The following is a 12,111-nucleotide window of genomic DNA, read 5'->3' on the forward strand; positions in this document are numbered from 1 at the left end:
ATTCTGAGAATTAGGCAGACAGACCGAAAGCAAGCAGGAATGCCAAGTCAAGTATGAGGAAGATAAATGCACTGAGAGGGATGATGGTGTTGTCATGTACAGCTGAGTAAGAACTGACTCATAGCTAACCCTTCAGCAGGTTTTCAGAGGCAGTAAATTCCATGGAATGAGACTGTCCATCTGTCACCCACGGAGCAGCTGATGAATTTGAACCTCATACCTTTGAGATTGCAGCACCTCTCACCACTAGGTCACCAGAAGACAGAGATAGTCAGACAAGGTGGGGTGGATGGATAGGTGGTGGTGACGGTTTAGGCCAGGCTTTCTCCAGGAGGGAGGTTTGAGTAAAGATGTGAAAGGAGTGAGGAAGCCCAAGGTGGGCCAGATGTGTGAGGTGCACACAGGGAGCTGAAGTCATGTGACAGGAGCAAGGATAACAGACAAGGAGATAAAGTAAAAAATTATCTTTCAGCCCTCCCTTCTTTGACCTCCTCCTCATTTTTCAGATGAGGAAACTGAGGCACAGAGATGCTAAATTGCCTGCCTGTCTTCCCTGGGAGCAGGGTTGTCAACACAAGATCAGCAGTCTCCGCCCAGCTTCTGACCCACCTCTCACGCACTGTGGACAGCTGATATTCTTAGATTTAAATCATATTACTTAAGTAATAATGACATTAAAATTTTTTGCACTTCCCCCTTCTTTTATGACTTTGGGAAAGTTGTGGCAGTTGAAATATTGGAGAGGGTAAAAATGATGTCTTGCCCATTTTTGGTCTTTAAAGTTTTGGGACAAGACAGGTGTAGGTAGATCAGTTCAACTGAATGTCTTCTACCCTCTTTTGAATCGGTCACAGCAGAGCCACGTCACATCAGAACTATGATGCCTTAAACTCCCAGAGGTCTCTTGGAACCCAGATTGAAAGCCGTTGGCTTGAGGTTAAAGAGAGGTGTCTCCTCACCTCAGCTCTTGTATCTTGGTCAACCCAGTGGTATGTTCACTGTGTGAGAAGGAGCCAGCAGCACATCTGTTGTTCTAGAAAGTGTACCATGACCTTATACTTGCCCTTCTCCTCCAAATTCAGCAAAAAGTTCAACTAGGTGGCTGCATGTTCCTCAATTATGTGACAGATCAGGTGGGCATCAGCCTCAACACCATACACCCAGAACATCCGCACTCTGCTTGGATGAAGAGTAGACAGACAGCTTGTGGCTTTGAGTAACTGCACAAAACAAACAAAGGGCAGGGTTCTGGTGCCCTGGATGAGTTGCAATCTATGTCTGGTTGTAATTCCCACTTTCCAAGTCAGGGAGCGCCCTGTTCCCAGCTATGTAGTATCTTTTTATCATTTTCTGTATCTAATGAATTTTATCTAATAGTTAACCTACTTACTTTTTTGGTGGTTTAAAAAAAAATCCATTAGCCCATCAGTTCTTCAATTTAGCTGTATGCTAATGTCGCCTGGGGAACTTCTAAAAATACTGGTGCCTGCAGCCTGCCCCAGATGCTAAGTAATTGGTCTGCATGCAACCAGAGCCCCCTGGAGATATTCATGCTTTATCAGAGTTGAGACTATTGATCCAGTCTCCCAACCTAGATAGCTAGCACAACTCATGAGAGAAAAATGTACACAGATATCAGATCACTGAATTGCATTCTCATGTGACTCATAGCAACCCCATGAACAAAAGATCTGAACCCTGTTCTTAACTATCATCATTTCTCTAATGTTCATAGAGATTCCAAAGGCATATGGTTTAGGAAGTCGATGCCAATCCTGTTTCCAAGCCTGTCTTAATTTGGGAGCTCCAAGAAACACTGTCTACCATGGGTAACCATTATGGCATTTGACACATCAGAACGGTGTTCAGTATTACAGCAACCCTGGGTTGTCTCAGTACAGCAGACTAACCAGTACTGTACCACGTAGAAGAATGCGCAACAATGAATGAATGGAAATGCAAGTTCTTGGTAAACTTTTCTTAAAATCTCAATAAAAAAAACTAATTTGAAAAAAAGAATATTCTACCCAGACCAATTAACACCAGGCCTGAGAGTCCCATCAACTTTTAAATACAAAGGCCCACCCATCAGATCCTGATTTACTTAAAGAAGAGTCTTTCAGCCAACAGCTGATTGTTAACTAAATCCAGGAAATTCAGGTGTCCAAATCAGTTCACACACATGATTGTGAATGGGGACGGTGGGGGGGGGGGGAAGACCAATATGTGCCTACTTTGAACTAAAAGTAATTTTCATGTAGCTTTATAAAATTGTCATTTGGAAGTATACTCTTGTGTTAGGTACTGACCATCTTTATTCTGAAACAGCCAAATATGGTTAAATGTAAAAGTGCTCATCAGTCCAGCTGTCCATGCAGAAGCCCTCACCTGGAAGGCAGCTTCTTGACGGATGTGACCCCAGGTGCTCAGCGTATGCATAGCTGCTGCCATCCACATTGCAGACTTCTCTTTCTCACTGGAATGTTGTTGTTGTTGTTGTTATGTGCCGTCGAGTCACTTGCGACTCATAGCGACCCTATGTACAACAGCCCTAAACTCCGCTCTGTCCTGTGCCAATCACACTGTCTCTGACACTCCCCTCCCGATTATCCCAGTCACTGAATCAATCCACCTCATAGAGGGCCTTTCTCTCCTGCGCCGTCCCTCCACCCTCCCAAGCATGGTGTCCTTCTCCAAGGACCGGTCTCTCCTCACAACATGTCCAAAGTATGTTAGACGGAGCCTCAGAATCCTTGCCTCCAAGGAGCTCACTGGAATAGTACTCTAAATACTGACAGAGAGAGATGACAGGGCATTATTCCTCTCTCCCTGCCTTACTTCTTTCCTTTCTAACTGCATTTTGAAACCATCTTGGTTTTCTAAGTGTTTTTTTTTTAAGGTTTACATAATTTACTGAGGGAAGCTGAATATAAAATTTAATAATAGTAGACCAAATGCTATATCAGGAAATGAGGGAGGCTTAATACAAGCTGAAGGTCACCCTGTGGCACTAAGGCATTCCCTAAGAGTCAACATTGTTCTTGGTTTGTATCAACTGAATCCCTCCCTCCTGAGATTAGCATAAAGAGGAACTTGGCCTTATCTGCAAAAGAATTCCCCATGATCCCTTGATTTTGTTTTGTACTTCCTTATGATTTTACTTTGTTTACCTTCCTAATGATTCTCAATAAATACGCAGAGAGGCCTGGCTTGAGGCCTTCAGTCATAGGAACTGTTGGCCCCCTGTTTTAAGTGTATTTTTAATCTATCTTGTTCACATTGTGGCTAAGTGAGTAAGTAGCTCTGCTTACAACTTTTAGGCAAACGGTTTGAATCCACCGTTGCTCTTTGGGTAAAAAAAGGACAGACAGTCTCCTTCCATCCAGTTTCCTGCCACTGAAAACCTGCTGGAAGGTCAGCTTTGAGTTGGTTCTGATTTCGAGGGCTGTGATTCAGTCTCTGGATAGGTGGCGGCAGTATTTTTTTAAAAAAGAAATGTTGTTGTAGAGCTAACACTACTCATGGTGACCCATGTGTCAGAGTAGAGCTGTTCTCCATAAGGTTTTTAAAGGCTGATATTTAAAGTTGTTTTATTATTACTTACATTCATAAATATTTTCCTGTATTATTAAAAGGTCATGTTCCTTTTACAACTGCAGTTGTGTCATGTTTATGGATATAATTGTTCTCATGCTGGTGTCACATCCATTCATTGCACATTTTGTTTTTCACATTTCCAAATTATTTTTACAAATCAGTTCTGACTTTTGAAGGATCTTGCATAGTTTCAGTTAGTACTTCTTAAGACATGTGAGCAGTAATGATGACTTGTAAGGAACTGCACTGCCAGCCCAGAGGCACACTGTTCAAATCCACCCACCGCTACATAGGAGACATATAGACAGTCTCCTCTTGTGCAATTAAGTGCCTCTGAAAACCTGCTGAAGGGTCAGCTATAAGCCTGCTCCCACTTGATGGCCATGAACAACAGTAAGCCTGCTCCCACTTGATGGCCATGAACAACAGTAAACAGGCTTTCAGTAGAGAGTAAAATTGTCAAGAAGAGTTAATTCTGATGAGCTCTGACCTCACTTCACCTATATGACCATCTTGTCCTTGTTTTTTACCTGGAATCCTCACAGGACCCAGAGACACAGTGCTTGATGCTGTCAGATGGGAGAGGCTCCGTCCATCCCAACCATTTCATCATCCTCCCTGCCGAAGGTGGGAATGCCATGGCGGCCATCAGCTTCACAGGCGCCTTGAGAATCCCAGTGAGTAAGCATGCCTGGGGACAGCTCTCAAAAGTGGCCTTTGTTGTGCTCAACTGAGGGTTGAGGACCGGTGTGGTGGGGAGAGAATCTTGCCTCTGTTGGCAATCAATCTTAAAAGGAATCCGAGATACTAACCATAAGCCAGGGTGTGGCAAACTGCTCCTCTGTGGAGTGGCTGCAGCAACATTTTCTTTGGCTTAATCTGTTCATCAACTCCTTGCTGATCAGCCCCACCCCTAGAGGCCCTCAGGGAGAGGCCTGTTGTGAGACCAGCACTGAGTACTGTTCTGTGGCCATATGTAAAGCACTTTCAAGTAAGCATGTCTGACTGACCACATGTGACGGCAGGGGAAAGGACGCCAAGGCCAAGAGAGAGGTAATCAGTGTCTGTGGAGAGAAACCCAAGGGCTTAGTTTACAAATAAATGGAAAAGATAAGTACAGGATACAATTTCTTATTACATTACGTTTTCCTTCCATTAAATCCATGGGTTACTTTGGCCAAAGATCTAAGAAGTTGGGCTGAGAGGGCCTTTAAACTGTGATCATCCCCATGATGACGCCCAGAGACCAGAGAGCCAAGAGCCACAGCAGGTGGATAGAGGCATCTCTGCTAATGGAGTGGACTGAGTGTGCAGGCCTTGCTCATTGGCCTGTGGCCCACACCCAGAAACATCTGGACCCTGGCCGTGGGTGACACCAAGAAGGGCAGATTTGGCTCTCTGGACAAGTCTGATCATTACTGCTGCCCTTTGGCGGAACCATGTAGACGTAGGAACCCCTTCGGGACCCTAGGGCTGAAGATCTAGATAGTACAACCCAGAATCACCCAGAATCTTAATATAGCATTCCACCCTGAGATCCTTGAGGAAATTCAGGACCTGGAAAACAAGTCATTAATTCGGCCCAGATGAACTGGGACTGCAGAGCAGGGTCCTGGGGCCACTTTGAGCCACCAGCTAACCCTTGAGAAAAAGTACTAGGGAGGGTGAGGTTTTAGAAATCACTAGGTTTTAATGCAGAGTTATTCCTAACACTATCTTCTTAGTAACAGCTAGCAACATTTCTATTGTAATTTAAATATTTTGTTGAAAGTAAGGTGCACACTAAAAAAAATGAAACGTTTCCCTGTGGAGCTGTCCAGAGAACAGGCTCTGGAGGCCTGACGACCCATACATGGCCACCAACTAAATATTTTGGTAATTACCCCAAACCTCTGTTTCCTCATTTCAGACTTAATACTCACCTGCATACTTGTTCTAAGGATTAAATGAAATAATGTAATTGCACTAAGCACTAGTACGCAGTGAATCACACGTATGCACGTCCACACTTACTCACACAGCCACCTCAGGCACGTACTCACATGCATACGTGCCCTACACACATACACATCCTGACCGGCATGTCAACTTGGAAAACGTAAGTTGTTTTTGCTTTAAAATAACACTAGGACTCTGAGCATGAATTTCCTCACCTGGTTTCAGTGGATGAACCTCCACACACACAGTGGGGGACAGGAGAGAGGAGAACCAAGGACTTTTGTGTGACGGGATTTCCAATTCACATTGCCCATGTGATGTATTTGTTATTTCACAAATGCACTCCTTAATGAAATAGACATAAAATGGATATGCTGTTTATGAAAAATGATCAGACATCTCAGAGTACCCAGCCCATGTCAGAGCCCCCACCTTCTATTAATAATCTGTTAATTTCTCTTTCTGTTGTTTCTCCAGTGTCGAGTGGTCTGTATTATTTGGGCAGGATGCACCAGCCTTACAGAATCATCCTGATGATTTGTCCTGTGCATTTCAGGGTCACTATTTAATTTGCAATAATTCCAGTTCCAGGGGGAAATGAAAGAGCCAGGGGGTATTCACTAACCACATCTCTCTCCATCAAACACATGCTCCGTGAGAAACCCCTCAGTAGCTGTTTTCAGAGCTGTGTGATGTGGGGGGACAACATCATGACAGATAGTCACATTCTATGGGTGAGTCTGTGCGGGTCAACTCCAAGTATTTTGCTTTCTGCTATTGCTCTGTGAGGCAGATGGTGTCCTCTCTTCCTGCCTGGAGCTAAAGATGCTATGAACAGGCTAGAGACATGGGATACTTTTTGAGAATGCTGCGTAGTTAAAGAAACTGCTGAGGATGCCTTTGCCGAGTACACATTGGCTTGCTTTCTCTTCCAGGGTGTAGTCGAGTTCTCTCTCTGTCTGCTGTTTGCCAAGTTGGTCAGCTACACTTTCCTGTTTTGGCTCCCACTATACATTACGAATGTGGGTGAGTACCTGCTGTTAGAAGCATGAATGTTAAGCTCTATGCAGTGACTAGGTACTGAATCCCCTTTATCTGCTGCTTCTATAAGTATGGAAAGAAAAAACCCCATACAGTGACTTGAGAGGCATCCTTCACATTGAACAATGTGATTGTTAGATATATATACACAAAAGAAGAATTGGGCTATGAGAGTTTTATTGCTATAATACTAGCTTTGTGGAATTGAAAGGGTTGAAATATCACGCTTACCTCTGGCCTCCAGTTCTATCAGATGCTTCATATTCTAGGGCAGCTTGCATTTACATTTGGACTCTGCCGGACTTTGGGAGGCAATGGCCAGGGAGCTGGGCGGGGGTGGGGGGGGGGTCTCTGTGGCTCTGAGGTAATAAGTCTTTAATGATTTGCCGTGGAAGTTGCTTCTTGGAGAAGAGTTCTAGTTTGTGGGAGGGCCGTGGTTTGTCTCATGTCTCTGAAACCCAGCAGAGGCTGACAATAGAGATTAAAACAGACCCTGTTAGGAGAATGCTGGGGTGCCCTCCCTTGTGTTGTGTGTGACCCCCAACAAGAAAGGAAAGAGGTGGGAATGGGCAGTCCTTCAGAGAAGAAGCTGACATGGATTAGTGTTGACAGCAAAGGATGGGGACTGTCGGGGAGTGCCTGAAGCCTCTGGCCCTGGGGATCAGGGCCACCAGGGGACATGAGGGTCATGGGGGAGATCCAGGCTCTGGCTGATGGGACAAGGAGGAGAGCAGGTGGGAGGGCTTGAAGAGGACAGACACACATGGAAGTTGAAGGACTGTCCCCTCAGTTCACTGGAGAACAAGGACAGAGGCTGAAGTGGTTGTATTGGTGACAGGGCTGTGTCGGTGGAAGCTGGCAGAGGCAGAAGGGCTGGAAGACGTGCCTCCCTGAGGTTCTGACGACCCCTCCCTTGTTACAGCGGTTGAGCTGCACCTGAGCTGTATTTGATGTAGACGTGGCAGCACCTGGTAGATGGGCTGGGTGCCTTCCTTCCTGCATCCCCCTGTCATTACACAAGGCATGCTATCATCAGGACAAAGGTCTCAAATTGTCTTGAATTGCTGTCACATCTAGTCTGAGTGATTGAAGAAAGCGAGTTCCCGTGTGTGCCAGAGCTTGATCAACCATTCCAAATGTTCCTTAGTCTCGTTCCTCCTTCACCAGTCAGCTGTAGTCACCTTCCATGTTCAGGCTGTGCAAAGCCCAGTGTGAGAACTGTGGGCCTCAGCTTCCTCATCTGTAATAGGAGACAGCACCAGTTCCTTGTAGGCAAAGTGTTACAGGAAACACTTGGAACACCACAGCTGCTGGAGGCTGTTTTCCCTGGTGCTTTTTCACAGGCTTCCCTCCTGTGAGGGATGAGCTCGTAGCATTGCAGGCAGGGCAGAGCTCAGATCTGTGTTCATAGGGCTGCTATAAGTCCGGCGACTCAGAAGCATCTAACAACAACATGTTGCTTCTAATGTTATGGTTACCACAGGGTGGCCCCAGAACACAAACTTGGGGTAGTAAATTAACTCAATGGTATAAACCCTTATGCATTTGTGAGAGTGTTTCATTTTCATCCCTTGAGTTTACACCTGTAGTGGACTGACTTTTTATTTATTTTTTTTTAAATAACACAAGTTATCTAATAATTACCTCAGGGTTTAAATCATGTGAGACAGGAGACTCTTGAGTGTGGATCTGAAACACTCTGACTTCCAGTGACACTGAAAAGAGGACCCTTCCCTTGATAACTGGATCCCATTGTTGCTTTCTAGATCACCTCGATGCGCAGAAAGCGGGCGAGCTCTCCACTTTGTTTGATGTGGGTGGAATCTTTGGTGAGTCCATTTCCGTTCGCTCCGCGTTGACACGTGATTTAACAATAATGCTGAGTCCCATTGGCCCAGGGTCTCTTGGGGTGTGATTACCCCTGAGAGCAGGTGTGTCCTCAGGTGTTAGCTCTTGTCACGGAGTGAATTTGCCCAGCAGTGCTGTGGCCATCAGTCAGGGAAGAGCCTCCTTCTCGTCCCCTTCCTCCAGGGCTCCGACTTTGAACTTGAACTAGCGCGCCCACAGAGACGGGAGTCTATGCACAGGGAGGTGATAGATGATGGTGAGGGTAGGGGATGGCCCAAGTCCATAGCCCTAAATGGCCCATGTGGTCTTTTGAGAAGAACCCTGCTGGGCTATTGCCATCTGACCTACAGCCAAGCAGGACTGGCAGTGGGTTAGGGGCTGCAGGATGGGGTTACCCAGTGGGTCCTGTATTCTGTATTCTCTTCAGCCCTGTGGGTCCTTCTTCTCTGTAGGTGGGATCCTGGCTGGCCTGGTCTCAGACCGCCTAGGGAAGAGGGCTTCCACCTGTGGAGTGATGCTGCTGCTCGCGGCCCCGACGGTAAGTGCACCTAGACATGAGCTGCCTGGGCCTTGTCTGAACTCAGGCTCCTTGACATGCCAGCACCACCCGGCCCAGCACCAAGACTGCCCTGTGAGGATAGCAGTTCTGGGCTGGTCCACGCTGGAGCTCCGGGTCTGGGAGACTCCCGTAAGACTATAAAGAAGAGCCTGGGAGTGAGCTGTCTTATTCTCTTTAAAGTGTTTGGGGTTAGATCACCCCAGCAGAGCCCTCCCCCTGGCCCAGGAGTGTCCTTCCAGAGCAATCTTGTGAAGGGCCCATTAAGCCTCCTGCTGGCTTTCAGGAAGGTCCACCCTCCTGACCCACTGCTGCCCAGTCCTTGCACCTTGCTGGACTCCAGCCTCTTGCATTCTTGACACCCAGCATGACTTCTGCCAAACCTTACTGTTCCTAGAATTTCCTGTTCCATTTCTCTTTGTTTTGGACCCAGTCTGTTCCTCAGGTGCCACCATGGCAGGCCCTTGGTCAAACGTGGCCTTTGCCTCTTACCAGTAAGCACAGTGCTGAGCTGCTGCCAACCCCTCACACCTGGTCCGTCAACATTTTTCAACTCTCAGGGACCTCACAGCCTCTGAGTTCTCTCCACCTTCTTTTCCTCCCTCATTTAAAGGCTCCTAATCTCTGTTGACCTAGTGGATAAGGTGTAGCACTGCCAAGACAAAGGCTGCTATTCAAATCCACCAGCTGCTCCGAGGGTCATTTATAGCCTCTGAAAAGCTGCTGAAGGGTCAGCTATGAGCCAATTCTGACTCCATGATATTGAGTTGTTTGTTATTTCTTAAAAATCCATTTTAGAGGGCCCTGGCGGCATGCTCCATCAAAAATTGTGCTGCTAACCCAAACGTGGTGTCTTTCTGCCAGTATGACTCTATCAGTGGCTCCTCGGGAGAAAGATGCTAGAAATATCTGACCCCAGAGGCCCAGGGGAGGATCAGCTGTATGTCAGTTTCAACTTGACAGCAATGTGCTAGAGCCTCCCACCCCCGAGCTCTCACATCTGCGCTTTCTTGGACTCCCACTGTTGCCTTTGTCTGGGCTCTAGCGTGTCTGAAAGCAGCCTCCTGGAAGCTTCCCATCAGCAGTCATTCTTCCTGCTGGCCCGTGTTGACTTCCTTGACCACGCGGCTCATTCGTGGCCCTGGTTTTGGGGTACTCATCGCTGTCTAGAATCTGCCTGGACTCCTCATGGTGCCCTGTGGGGTGTGCAGAGCCCGGCATCCCCCTCTGCTTACAGCAAATAAGCAGCTCTCGCAGACACCACAGCTGCTCTGCTGTGCTCCGTGCGGGCCTTCACCCCCTGCTACAGCCTCTTGCTCATTCCTTAGTATCCCACACTGGCCACCTCTTTCCTCTGGAAGTGTTGTTACCTTTCATCGGAACACTACCCGTGTAACTTTTGATGCCTGTGTTAGCGGGTGAATGTGAGCAGGTAACTTCATCTCACAGTGCCTCAGCTTCCTTGTCTGAAAAATGAGTGTGACAGTGTACTTACCTTGTGCCAATGCTGGCTAAGGTGGGGGGGGGGCCTGGCAAGCAGGATAAGTTCTTACCTTCCAAGACCTTGCACCAAAATGCTAGCAGATATCTTCGGACAATCTCGTTACTGCTTTTTGTAAACCATTGGGTTTTTTTTAATAAAGTGTTGTTTTCCCACTGTTTACAGCTCTACATATTCTCCACCATCAGTAAAATGGGTGTGGAAGCCACTATAGGTGAGTGAGTACAAGCAGTCTCTCTTCCTTTCTATAGATTGGTGAGATTAAGAAAAAAACCCAGGGGAGCTCTGGTGGCCTAGTGGCAAGAAGCTGCACTGCAATCCCAGAGAAACACGGTTCGAATCCACCAGATGCTCTGCCGGAGAAGGAGGCGCAATATCCTCCTGTACCAGTCAGATCTGATTTGACGGTACACGCACACAAAATAATTAAAAAAAAAAAAGAAAAAAACCCATAGAAGCATTCAACGAATATAACATAAACATAGAATGCATCTCAAATAGTCCCCAGCCCCTCCTCTCAGGTGGGGCCACCTCAGGAGAGAAGTCTCTGGGGATACTTACCTGGTCGTCGGGTATAAGACCTGACTGCCCACAGACTTAAGAGCATACATGGGGTGCAGGGACATGGACTGGAGCAAGGGTGTGTCTGGGTACACTCTGAAGGTCACCTCTGGCAGAGAAGGGTTATAAAGAGAAGACTGGTAGTTCTCCTCAGGGGTCCTCCCTCCCCTCCTGTGTCTCCCCAGCTAGCCGTGCCTCACCCGTGGCCTCCAAGTGAGCTTGCCTGAGTCTCTGGCAGCCTGGGCAGCAATTGCAGGTCCCAAGCTGGCTCTTAGACTCTAGCAAGTGCAGGGCTCCGGGCCATGGCCTCCCCACCCGCCCATCTCCTATCAACATTCTGGCTGTCCTGCCTCCATTCTGGGAGCAGTTATATAAGAGTAAGGGACTATTTTTAACTTCCTGCCAGCAGTGTTGTCAAATTAGGCTTCTGACACGTGGTCAACATGTTTTTTTCTCCTAATAAGCTAATGGTGGGAATTGGAAGGGAGGAGCTGTGTGCGAGGACACCTTAAGCAGGCAGCTCCCCTCTGTGCCAGGAGGTCATGAAGTTTTCACTAAGTTTCCCTGTCCCAGAAACATCGGCACAAAGTATATGAGTGCAGAGGATGGTGTGGGAAAGGGGCCACACTTTCTAAACTAGGCCTGCCAGTCAGTGTGACTGCTGGGATTATGAGTCCCTTCGGAGGCTGCCACCAGCCACTGTCAAGACGAGAGGAAGGCAGAAGAAGCTATGGCCGGGCAGCCTGGGTCCCTCTCATGGAGCCGCCTCCTCTCAGCATGCAGACAGCTGCTGCCCACAAGAGACTAGTCGGCTGGTTGCAATCTGGAGAGAAAGCCCAAGTCCTTAAGAAAAGATGACTGACTTACCAATGTGTTCTGTAGACAGGCTTCTGAGGAGAACGTTATGATAAATGCAGGTTTTCTGTTCACCCCAGGGGAGGTAGCTTACTGCCTTGTGCAGCAGCTTGCCCGTGGTTAGACACAGGTCAGGTGTGCGGATGCATCACACAGTAGTTGGCCATGTGCCCAGAGACTTTCTGAGAACTTGCCACTCTCCCAGAGCGAACTT

The 12,111-nt window shown here is 47.4% G+C and overlaps 1 protein-coding gene across 1 annotated transcript in view; it reads left to right on the forward strand.

Moving 5' to 3' along the window:
- The window catches only part of SLC37A1 (solute carrier family 37 (glucose-6-phosphate transporter), member 1), an 80,874-nt gene that overhangs the window by 41,451 nt on the left and 27,312 nt on the right, over positions 1-12,111 (forward strand). The window contains exons 10-14 of the mRNA XM_006894048.1: positions 4,143-4,274; positions 6,471-6,561; positions 8,343-8,405; positions 8,877-8,962; positions 10,647-10,695. Of these exons, the coding sequence (XP_006894110.1) occupies positions 4,143-4,274; positions 6,471-6,561; positions 8,343-8,405; positions 8,877-8,962; positions 10,647-10,695 (421 nt within the window). The remainder of the gene's footprint in view (positions 1-4,142; positions 4,275-6,470; positions 6,562-8,342; positions 8,406-8,876; positions 8,963-10,646; positions 10,696-12,111) is intronic.

This window comes from Elephantulus edwardii, unplaced genomic scaffold (assembly GCF_000299155.1).
Source record: "Elephantulus edwardii isolate Elephantulus edwardi_28Jun2011 unplaced genomic scaffold, EleEdw1.0 scaffold00133, whole genome shotgun sequence".
In the NCBI taxonomy this organism is placed as follows: domain Eukaryota; kingdom Metazoa; phylum Chordata; class Mammalia; order Macroscelidea; family Macroscelididae; genus Elephantulus; species Elephantulus edwardii.